Source organism: Pectinophora gossypiella, chromosome 25, assembly GCF_024362695.1.
Source record: "Pectinophora gossypiella chromosome 25, ilPecGoss1.1, whole genome shotgun sequence".
NCBI lineage: Eukaryota > Metazoa > Arthropoda > Insecta > Lepidoptera > Gelechiidae > Pectinophora > Pectinophora gossypiella.
The window spans coordinates 2,396,952-2,409,329 of record NC_065428.1 but is presented as its reverse complement, the minus strand read 5'-3'; the positions used below and the strand labels follow the sequence as shown (position 1 = coordinate 2,409,329).

Below are 12,378 nucleotides of genomic sequence, written 5' to 3'. Positions count from 1 at the left end.
GTGCAACATCCCATTTGTATTGTTACTAAATGTTTGTATGTTTTGTTACAAACAAAACGAAAAGTTTATTTGATTTGAATACTACGTATACCCAGAACGCGGTAGCTATCCGCCCCGCACCAATTCGTATCAGGCGCCGAGCTAGATTTACCTCACCCCCTCTGGGTCATCATTTAGGGTGGTATTAAGATCCCCTCAAGATCATACTCAAGTCCGTGTTCAGGGTGGTATTAATAAACTAATCTCAGTTGAGACTGCCCTCAAGATCATGCTCAAGTCCGTGTTCAGGGTGGTATTAATAAACTAATCTCAGCTGAGACTGCCCTCAAGATCATGCTCAAGTCCGTGTTCAGGGTGGTATTAATAAACTAATCTCAGCTGAGACTGCCCTCAAGACCATGCTCAGGTCCATGTTTTTATAAAAGAACTGGCACATTGACATGGTCTTGAGTTATTTATAACACCATTCTTAAATGCCGTAAGCCGCTAAGGAGTAAGGGGTAGCTCGCGCGACAGTTGTCTCGCTTTTGTATAGGTGTTCGGGATGTGCTGAGGATACCCAGGCGAGCGCGAACCCTGCGTCCTCTGAATTGTGGTGTAATTTATTTTAACGTGACTTATTGACAACCATGATTATAACGGCCTCTATGGTCCAGTGGTTGAGCGTTGGACTCACGATTCGGAGGTCCCAGGTTCGAATCCCGATGGGGACATATCCCAAAATCACTTTGTGATCTCTAGTTTGGTTAGGACATTACAGGCTGATCATCTGGTTGACCGAGAGTAAGATGATCCGTGCTTCGAACCGCGAAACTAACTACTTACGAGGTTTTTCTTGCAGCTTCTTTTCCCCGGCTATACAGGTTGTGAGAAGCTGCAGTAGTTTTAGGCGGATGAGACGTTCGTTATGTAAAAATTGACGATTCAACTATGTTACCTACTGAATAAAGATATTTTTGAATTTGAATTTGAATACTGATGTAAGTAAGTGAGTAATCGATACATGAGCCATGTCAGTGGCCTTTGGCGGCTCAATAACCCTGACACCAGGGTTGCTGAAGTTGGTCTTCCGCCTCACAACCCACACGTTAGAAGAAGAACGTGCCTTATTAGTAGTAGTATTAACTACTTGGCCGGACCGTTTATGTCCTTTTCATTTCGGTTGCAGGTTGTCCTGTGGTTAGATATGGCTCTGCCCAGCCCATTAGGGATTATAGATGTAAGTTTATGTATTGTAGGTAAGTACAAATTAGATGACATACCTCCATAAACACATTTTTTCCCGCATAGAAAAAAAACATTTTTTAAAGTTATGGAGCGAAATTTATTCTAAAAGTTTATTCCTATAGGCCTGAGAAAGACAGTTTTACGTTGAAAGTGTCTTTGCTGATTCAATAAATATATATATATATACAATAAAGTTCAATCAGCGCTATAGACAATGGGATTCTCTATGACAGCTTTTACCAACTTTTTTCAAAGTTAGGCCTCTAGCACTATTTTTACCCGACTGGGAATGAAAAAGGAGTTATGCCATAACTAATCCGCGGACCAGTAAATAAAACGTAATCGTAGGTAAGTAACCTTTTTTTTTATTGTTACATATTAGCAGTACATAAAGCGAAAGTTGGTGGTAGGGCTGGCAGAGGAAGACCTAGAAGGACGTACATTGACCAAATTGGAGATGTCCTTAGAAAACTATCTACTCTGACCCGGCGTGCGTACATGAAACGAATCGTTTCAAACGATTAATGAATGTGGAGGAAGCAAGAGAATTGTGTCAGCCTGTAATGTCCTAACAGAAACTAGGGATCACAAAGTGATTTTGTGATATGTCCCTACCGGGATTCAAACCAGGGACCTCCGGATCGTGAGCCGAACGCTCAACCATGGTGGCCGTTATTTTATTCAATAAAACTAAATATCTCTGGATAAAATAACAATGTAAAAGGCATACCAATGCACACATTGTCAAAGGTCACAACTCACAATAAAAAAACGGTTTTGTTTTATCAATTTCTCGTTTAGAATTTCAAGTAAAAATAAATTGCATTACTGACGATTGAAAATAGCCAACACAAGTTATTAACTTATTATTGTACTAGATAAATACACTTAAAACAAGTTGGTTCTTCATACAATATAATAAAATACTTATACTTAATATAGTTATTAATTATCTATGGCAAAAAAAGATTTAAAAGACACCACCGCCAAAACGTTACATTCTTTTTTTAATTTCAGGTAAGTAGGTATTCCCTAAAAAGTAGCATGGATAATGCTACACCGTCAAGAGCGTGGCTCTTAAATTAGTGATGATGATGAGGTATTATTTAACAGTCAATACTTTCAAATTATAAAAAAAAAATATAATGTAATAGGTACTTTATGACATAACTGGTGCAATATTATCCTAAGTTTTGAAACAAACTTTTCCAAAGCCAATGATCGTCTAATTTAACGTCCCATTAACAATAATCAAACAAAAAATTTACACAATATTATATACATTGACAGCACATAAAGTCGATACGACATTTTTTTTCAATATAAATAAAGGAACAATCGACTCACTCTTGCCATTTGAGTCGGAGCGGCGCTAGTGGATTGACGCCCAAAATAGTATTTTTTCAAACGCGTCCTTTTCAGTCGCTGTTTTAATAAAATAAAAACGTATTACTTTTTTCGATCGCGATCACCTTGGCCGTAGGTTAAACGCAAAAACAGGTTGCTCGCTCCAGTTATCCGATCCATTGCCATTCGTTAAGCTAATAAGTAACGTTTACTATAATTTGTGCGCCCTGTCAAAGTGACGTTTGGCGCGAACCGGCCATATTGTCTCGAGATTAAGCGCGAACGCGTAACTTTTTAATTTTTACTTTTTTCGGGGTGTGCGTGCGTTTCGTTTTTTAAAATGAAGGAGTTGAACGGAGTCGTTTCCACCAGCCAGGCTGAGAAGAATGGAGTCATCGTTGCGAAGAATGGAAAGAAAAATGACAATGGTAAGTGATTTTTTTAACACTACTTATTCTAATTCTAAATTTAATTTTAAATAACATTTTTACCGTGTATTTTTTTGGATTTTTAGCTCCGTCATAATTACACTTTTAGTGCCATGCAACAAAGCGAATTTATTTTACGTCAGTCTCGGATAAAGTTATTTTTTTCATTGTAATAACCATTCATCTGAATAGCTTTTAAATACCTACTTAATCTGTTCAATTCAAATGCTAATTCTATAGAACAATTATAGAAAATCGTTTTACTACAAGACTGTTTAAGTGCTTTATAATATTTTTTATTAGTGTAGTTACAATTATATTTACTTACGTCATAAAAAAATAAATCCGCTTTATCTATGTATTATGAACGCATACTCACAAGCAAGTTTACCGTAGGTAATAACTACATAGACCTTAGCAATATCTGGGGGGCTTAAAAAGGTCACATCGAAGCAATTCACCTAAAAATGCAATATTGCATACAAATGTACGTGAGCCTCCGTGGTCTAGTGGTTAGAGCGTTAGGCTCACGATCTGGAGGTCCGGGTTCGATTCCCGATGGGGACATTGTCGAAATCACTTTGTGAGACTGTCCTTTGTTTGGTAAGGACTTTTCAGGCTTGAATCACCTGATTGTCCGAAAAAGTAAGATGATTCCGTGCTTCGGACGTGAGGGCACGTTAAGCCGTTGGTCCCGGCTATTAGCTGTAAAAACACCTCCACCAACCCGCAGTGGAGCAGCGTGGTGGAGTATGCTCCATACCCCCTCCGGTTGATTGAGGGGAGGCCTGTGCCCAGCAGTGGGACGTATATAGGCAGTTTATGTATTTATGTTGTAAGTGCGCAATGCAAACAAATGTCAAACAGCAATATTGCTTTTTAGATGAATTGCTTCGATGTGGCTTTTTAAACCCACAAACCCTGAAATCACTTACGTACGGTCACGAGCATTAATATGTACTTATACACTTTGATACCATGTCACTTTAACTTTTTTGACAAATTGAACTATAAGTCTCATTAAATGTCGAATATGATAGTGCGACAGGGTTCTAAAGTGGGTATATGATATTGCTCATGACTGTACCTACTCGTAATTTTCACCTAAACATTTAATTAGTTTGATTCAAAAGCTAAATTCATTTGATCACCTAATTTTGGATTGAGAGTTAAAAAACATCCATACCGCCTTGAAATAAGGCATTTTTTGAAAAATCTTTGAAGAAAATCACTTCGGAAAATTTTCCCTAAGGGGAAGGTTTCAATAAGTAGGATGGAACAGCCTACGTGGTCTAGTGGTTAAAGCATTGGGCTCACAATCTGAAAGTCCGGGTTCGATTCCCGATGGAGGCATTGTCGAAATGTTGTGAGACTGTCCTTTGTTTGTTAAGGACATCCAGAACGTTGCAAGTTTAAATCACCTGCTTGTCCGAAAAAGTAAGATGATTCCGTGCTTCGGAGGGCTTGTTAAGCCGTTGGTCCCGGGCGTGAAAGACCTCCACCAACCGGAGCAGCGTGGTGGAGTATGCTCCATATCCCCTCCAGTTGATCGGGGGAGGTTTATGTTATCTAAGCAGAACACGTAACCTGTGATCATAAGGTTCATAATGTCGAGTATCAAGTGTAGTGTGACTGTAAGGTATCATCTATCAGCTTGTCCTGCCCACACCGATAGGGTTTACGGGCGTGGGTTCATGTTAGTTATTATCTAATAGAAATCTATTTGTTCCTTTCATACTTTTGTCCTAATGTGTTCCATTTCAGTAATGGAATATTTAATTAATATACTGAAAATAATGATACAGAAACGTATTCACGCCTGTGTTCCCTAGTAGGGATGGCAGAGCTACAGGTTTTTTTTTCTCTTTACTTCACGTAGATTTGCCTCGCAAAAGCATGCGGAAAAGCCACAGTAAGTCAAAAACATTTTTCAAATACAAATTCAAAAATATCTTTATTCAATAGGTAACATAGTTACACTTTGAATCGTCAATTTTACATAACGAACGTCTCATCCGCCTAAAACTACTGCATTTCATAATACTATCGATTTTAGGACAAAAGTGGATGCAATTTATTATCTTCTTCTATCGTGTGGGATATCAGGTAGCTGATCAACCCTGGTGTCAGGGTTAATACCTGACGTGACTCATGTAACGACTACATACTTACATTAGTAAGTAGTAACCGGGATCAACTGCCTAACGTGCCTTCCGAAGCACGGACCATCTTACTCTCGGACATACAGGTGATCAGCCTGCAATGTCCTAACCAAACTAGGGATCCCAAAGTGATTTTAGTGATATATCACCACCGGGATTCGAACCCGGGACCTCCGGATCGTGAGCACAACGCTCAACCACTGGACCACGGAGGCCGTCAATTTATTATCTGATAACTTGAAGCTCTGCCCACCCCGCAAGGGATTACAAGCGTGAGACAAAATATGTGTAGATAGGCATTATAACAAAATGGACGTTAAAAAATCAAATCAGCAAGTAATCAAGCAATATTATTTTTTGCCGACGTTTTGCCAATAGTTTAAAATAAACAAAATGATGCAATTTTCTATCAAATTGCACGTTTTATATCAAATTACTTGAGGTTACTGACCATAAAATAACATGTGACTCAAACTTGCTAACAACACATAAAATAAGTGTTCTAATAAATATTCGACTAACAATTTATTTTTAGGAATTATTATTATATTATATATTTATTTACTAAACACGGAATTACATAAATAGTTAACAAAAATAATGCTATTTACTGCAATTCATTACAATTTATATAAGTACAAAATTAAAACCCAAGGCGGAAGGCAAGAGGGAAACCACTGCTCTATTTTTCCCTAAAAAAGTAGCATGGAGAATACTACGTTCTTTTTTGACGTCACTTATTGTAGATTTGCCGCAGATGGCATTAACTACTTGGCCGAACAAATGTGGAGCGCTGAAGGCTCTCACCCGGTACAAAGTTTAAGACAACAGGCCTGAGGGTGCCCATTTGGGCGCGAACCTCGGCTCAGGGCGTCGTCTGAGAGGAAAAAAATATTTGAAAGAATTAACCGACCCGAGTGGGTCGATAGCGATAAGCGCTGATTGAGGGAATTCGTCGACCACACCGGCGGGGTCGGTATCGGGTCCTGAAGTGTTTGGTGTCGCGAGATGATTGGCCGCCTCTATGGCTAGAGTAACCGGGTCGTCGGGATCGTATATTACGTCATTCGGACGCCGATACTTTTCAGTACCGTCCCTAAGCGGAATGTATTCGGAAGCCGCAACTACCAGGGGCCCGACAAGAGCGTGGCTCTTAAATTAGTGATGTGACAACAATAAAGCATTCATCATCATCATCACCAGCCCATTAACATCCCCACTGCTGGGGCACGGGCCTTCCCTATGGATGGATAGGGAGATCGGGCCTTAAACCACCACGCGGGCCCAATGCGGATTGGTGGTTATTAACGACTGCTAATGCAGCCGGGACCAACGGCTTAACGTGCCTTCCGAAGCACGGAGGAGCTCGAGATGAAAACTTTTCTTTTGTGGTCACCCATCCTATGACCGGCCTTTGCGAAAGTTGCTTAACTTCAACAATCGCAGACCGAGCGCGTTTACCGCTGCGCTACCGAGCTCCTCGCATCCATCCATTATTATTCTGATCAAAATAAAGAGAAGCAATATAGATAGCAACATAATTCTATACATAATGTGATCTAAATATCATGCAACAATTATTTTTATACTTCTGCCATTACATTGTATTTTGGAATAATTATGTACTTACTCGAATAATGAGACTTTACAGTGAGAGTCAAGCGTACTTCCATCTTGGCTACCACGGCTTGATAACATAGTGAATGACGAATGATAATCAAGTTTTCTGGACAGTTACACACCACACGAGCGATGTAGTCAGTACGGTCTAGTTGTTACAAGGTCGGGTTGTATCTTTGTACTTAATTAATAATAAAGCGCAGGCATGGTGACCATGATGATGTGGATCTTAGGGATATATAGGGTATTAGTGACATCGTAACGAATACTGAGGGGGATGATTCAGACCACGATTCTGAGTTTACTGAGTTTTCTACTTTTACTGCCATATATGTACCACATTTTTTGCAATAAACGAATTTGAATTTGAATTTTGAATTTATAATCAAGTGGAATTTTCCATCGCAAAAGTATGGAACTGAAAATAATTAAAAAATAAATAAATAAATTTTCATGAGATTTCCGACAAGAAAGTCCACTTGATATCTACTCCAGATGGAAAAATCCAGTAGATATTAACTCAGAATCATGGTCTGAATTATCCCTCTCAGTATTCGTTACGATGTCACTAACACCCTGTTATTTATAAAGAAAAAAAAATAATCGAAAAAATCTGACTCGAACGGGACTTGAACCCACAGCTCATGTCAAGCCGAGACGACCGTGTTAACCATTACACCACCTGGATTTGGCATATTTGTAAATGTTTTCTTCATCTCCCATTCATCATCATCAGCCCCTTAACGTCCCCACTGCTGGGGCACGGGCCTTCCCTATGGATGGATAGGGAGATCGGGCCTTAAACCACCACGCGGGCCCAGTGCTTTGGTGGTTATTAACGACTGCTAATACAGCCGGGACCAACGGCTTAACGTGCCTTCCGAAGCACGGAGGATCTCGAGATGATTTTTTTTTGTGGTCACCCATCCTATGACCGGCCTTTGCGAAAGTTGCTTAACTTCAGCAATCGCAGACAGAGCGCGTTTACCGCTGCGCCACCGAGCTCCTAAAATTAAATTAAAATCCACAATTTAAACAAAACCATCATATGCACCCTACAGTATTAATTTACCGATTCAAAGCCAACATTAATTAAATAATTAATAACTATATAACACTATGTAATTATTAAACATAATTTAATATTGGTTTTGATTCCACCATCTATTTTTATTTTAAGTTATACCTGTCATTTTCTTATACGCCGAAACGGAAAGGGACGGGTAATCGATAGGCATAAAATTTATGGAACACACGTCAATTTTAAGCACAAATCTAAAACAACCGTCTAAAAATTTTATATTGGCCAATACCCGACAGAATTATGTTGACAGCACACGTCAAATGGTTTGCATACCAGAGAGATACCTTCTTGATTCGCCCGGGTTATTCATTCATTTACTCATTCTTCCTAAAATTAAGAGCTGCCCAGACATTCCGTACTAATGTCCTATTCTTTCTTGCTTTGTGTCGCCTTACCAAGCGTGTAAGCGAGACAGAGAGTATGCTCGCGCTCCCTTACTCTTTAACAGTTGCCCACATCGAGGGGGTGAGGTAAATCAAGCTCGCTCTAAGCTCGTATCGGTGCGGGGGCGGAGTGCGTCTGTGGATTAGTCCTAAGTCGATACTAAGTACATGATATCAGTTACAAATTTTTGGGTCGCAAGTATTTCACAGGTATCGTAGTGATATCGTATCCTTGTGGTTTGGTTAATCCAAATGTATAGAATATCACACGTACCTGACCGAAATCGAATATCCGTATAGTGTAACGGTTTTGTGTTACATTGGCTTAGATGTTAGTGCCCTCGGCTCGCGTTACTGAGGTCGTGAGTTCGAGTCCTTGAAACCGGTACTTCAAGCAATACCATAAACAACCAAATCCCCATTAATAGGGTAGTTTCTAACTAGTAAAATCAGTTACTTTTTACTAAACGTCAAAACAGAAAATGACCATGAAAAAGCAACCTGTGACGTCATAGAAAAACGTGACAAAATGCCGCACTCATTATTACATTTTTCTTTATTAAAATTCATATAAATATGTTAAATAAAAAAGAAAACGTTTTTTGTCGTCTTTAATCAAAATCAGAATTTCATAATTTATCTTTGAACTAGGAACAATTATCTTTCAATCGTATTCTCTCTTACTTTCTATCAATCTTACGTTCCGTTCTACTTCAGAACCCCGATACCGACCCCACCGGCGTTGTTGACGATTTCCCTCAATCAGCGCTTATCGCTATCGACCCACTAGGTTCGATTAATTTTTTCAAATATTCTTCCTGTCAGACGACGCCCTGAGCCTAGGTTCGCGCCCAACTGGGCACCCTCAAGCCTATTGTCTTAAACTTTGTACCGGGTGGGAGCACTCAGCGCTCCCCATTTGTCCGGCCAAGTAGTTAATGCCATCTGTGGCAAATCTACAATAAGTCACGTCAATTTTATTTAAAAAAAAAACAACGTATCTTTCTACCACTTACCTACAATATAGACTACTTGAAATAGCGATTCATTCAATCAACAATAATTCGACAAATAGCCACAAAATAAAACCTTTAACTTGGCTAGAATTACATTTAGGTATTTATTTAACCGTTCAAAGGCTATTGGATAAGAAACTAAATACCCGTATAATATGTGAATAGCCCTTACAGGGTTCATATGTCAGCTTAGGCTAGGGTTCCAGAGCTTCTGAGTGAACAGCTACGCCTCAAGTGCCATCAAGCTTTGAAGCCTTAGTAGGTAGCGATGGAAGATTAGGGGAGAAATGTTTTGTTAATAAATACCCGTTAATAACAGGCTTTGTAAACTCTTTATTACTTTAAAATACAAAAAAGAATTTACACATAATTTAATTTAAGTATTAGAATAAATAAAATTTCCAGTAACAATTTACATTTTGCTATCATCATCATCATTGGCCTTATACGTCTGTTTCAGGCGATTTATGACGTCATTGCCTCGAAGAACCGGCCAAGTAGTTAATGCCATCTGCGGCAAATCTACAATAAGTCACGTCAAAAAAAAAGCCTCGAAGAAATGCATTTTCTTTCATTTCATTTCATTTTGCTATAAATACTAGGTAATTATGAATATTACGAACACAAGCAAAAGGAAATGACTCAGTTTGTGCTGTGATGGAGCCATGCATCATAAACATAGCGTAATCATAAAAACAGGGAGTGGAATACTTTGACGCCTTCTGTATGCTCCGTATTCCGAATGCATATAACCCGGGTGTTTTCAAGGCCAGAGTGAACTGAACAGGTACCTTCTGGGCGAGCTCGCTCCTTAGGCCTTGCCAATTTTTTTTTTATATAAAATCCTTTATTTAGCATAATAATAATTACATTTACAAAGAGATCTTATTCTACATCGTAAACAAACATAAATATAATTGTTGCCTAGGCTGACTCACCTCTATGAACATAATAAACATACGTTTTACAATTATTTTTACTAAATGAAGTTACATTTCAAAAATTACATGATACTTATTATAAATATGGTACTACTTTTTAGATAAGTAGTACAAAAATATTATTGTTAGCTATAAAAACACTTGATTTAAGTAAGTACAATCGTGATGAATTAACTTATAAATGAAATTTACACTGATGTTTAATGAACGGGTATCCGCACAAGAATTTGCACGTTCGGTCAGCGCTTGACCGGCCTGCCGGTAGGAGGCCTTGCCAATGCCTTCGGGCAAGTTTGGGGCCAGAGAAAGCCCATCAAAGGTAAAAAATATATATTTCTTAAATGCATAATCGTTGCACGAGCCGATATACTTAGTTAGCCGTAATATGTGTAACTAAGCGATTAATGAAACCTTTTTAAATTTCTGATGACAAACCTTTCCAAATTGCATCACCTTTTTTGGTCATTACATCCTACTTTCTCCGTTTTTGATCCAAACATGAATTCGAACCTGCGACCTCAAAGTGAGAGGCAAGCGTTCTACCTACTGGGCTCCCACGGCTCTAATGACTTACAAGTTATAAATAAGATTAAATAATTCGCAACCCGCAATACCGTGGTCTCCGCCTAACCCCAATGGGAAATAGGCGTGAACGTATGTGGATATAGTACCTCATAAGTTACATGAAGTACCTACTATAGGTATATACAGTGTATTAGTGACATGGTAACGAAAACTTTGAGGGAATGATTCTGAGTTGCTATGAGGTGGAATTTTCCGTCGCAAAAGTATGGAATGGAAAATAGTTAAAAATTTTCATGAATTTTCCGACAGGAAATTCCACTTAATATCAACTCAGAATCATGGTCTGAATCATCCCCCCTTAATATTCGTTACGATGTCACCAACACCCAGTATTCACACACATTATTATAAACTGCCTATATACGTCCCACTGCTGGGCACAGGCCTCCCCTCAATCAACCGGAGGACCAACAGCTTAACGTGCCCTCCGAAGCACGGAATCATCTTACTTTTTCGGACAATCAGGTGATTCAAGCCTGAAAAGTCCTTACCAAACAAAGGACAATCTCACAAAGTGATTTCGACAATGTCCCCATCGGGAATCGAACCCGGACCTCCTAATCGTGAGCCTAACGCTCTAACCATGTCATATGTGACACTTTACTATAATTAGACCTTAAGACACCATGTGACAGCAAATAAATAAATAAATAAATAACCACTAGACCACGGAGGCTGTTACACACATACTCACACGAAAACATCCTCATAAATTTGAAATTAGAATTTTCCTTAAACTGTAGTAATTAATTAATTATATACGTAATGTTTTTTCTTCAGATGAAGTCTAAAACCACACAAATATTTTGCATTGTAATTTTAATATTATACTTTCCTGGAAACATAAACTGCTTACATGGAAAGATATGAAGATATTTTGACGTCATAAGAATCATCATACTTGTGACGTCATTGCATTATAGTTAAATTTTCCTTTATTTTTTGCCTGGGGTTTACCTTTACTGTTTAAATAACCTTAAAACATTGTTTAATGGTTAAACATTCAAGTGTCGAGAATTTTAAAGTCTATTAAATATAATAGGGTTCTGTATAATATTTATTGATTTAAAGTTTTAAGGTTTTAGTGGTTACAGGGTTGGGCTTTCGATTTAGATGTCCTTGTTCGATTCCCGATAGGGACAATGCCGAAATTACTCTGTCAGACTGTCCTGTTTGGACATTTCAGGTTTGAATCAACTGATTGTCCAAAAAAGTAAAATGACTCCGTGTGTATGTTATATGTTAGTGCCAAAGAGTCCTAAAGTTGCTCATGAGTGTACAACCTGTGCTATAAGTACCAGCTATCTTCCATTTATTCAGTAATGTATATTCTTTAGTTGAGCGGAGTTCTAATATATATGTCGTAACAGTGCAGTGTCGTAACAGAGGGGGGTCACAACATCATCATCAGAATGGAGGGTGGGCGTTAGAAGACAATAATGGCCGTCAATAGTATCACAATCATTTTATTTACTTCACATAGTTCTTGTATCACGATTAGATAAAGTCACAGCATAAGATACACACTCACGGCAACGTCACGGTATTCGTAACGGTTACACAGTCTCTCGTAATTTAACGCGCA

The 12,378-nt window shown here is 38.6% G+C and overlaps 1 protein-coding gene across 1 annotated transcript in view; it reads left to right on the top strand.

Moving 5' to 3' along the window:
* Positions 1 to 2,599: 2,599 nt before the first annotated feature.
* The window catches only part of LOC126378171 (GTP cyclohydrolase 1), a 34,679-nt gene continuing 24,900 nt past the window's right edge, over positions 2,600 to 12,378 (top strand). Inside the window, exon 1 of the mRNA XM_050026370.1 lies at positions 2,600 to 3,002. Coding sequence (XP_049882327.1) covers positions 2,915 to 3,002 — 88 coding nt within the window. The 5' untranslated portion in view covers positions 2,600 to 2,914. The remainder of the gene's footprint in view (positions 3,003 to 12,378) is intronic.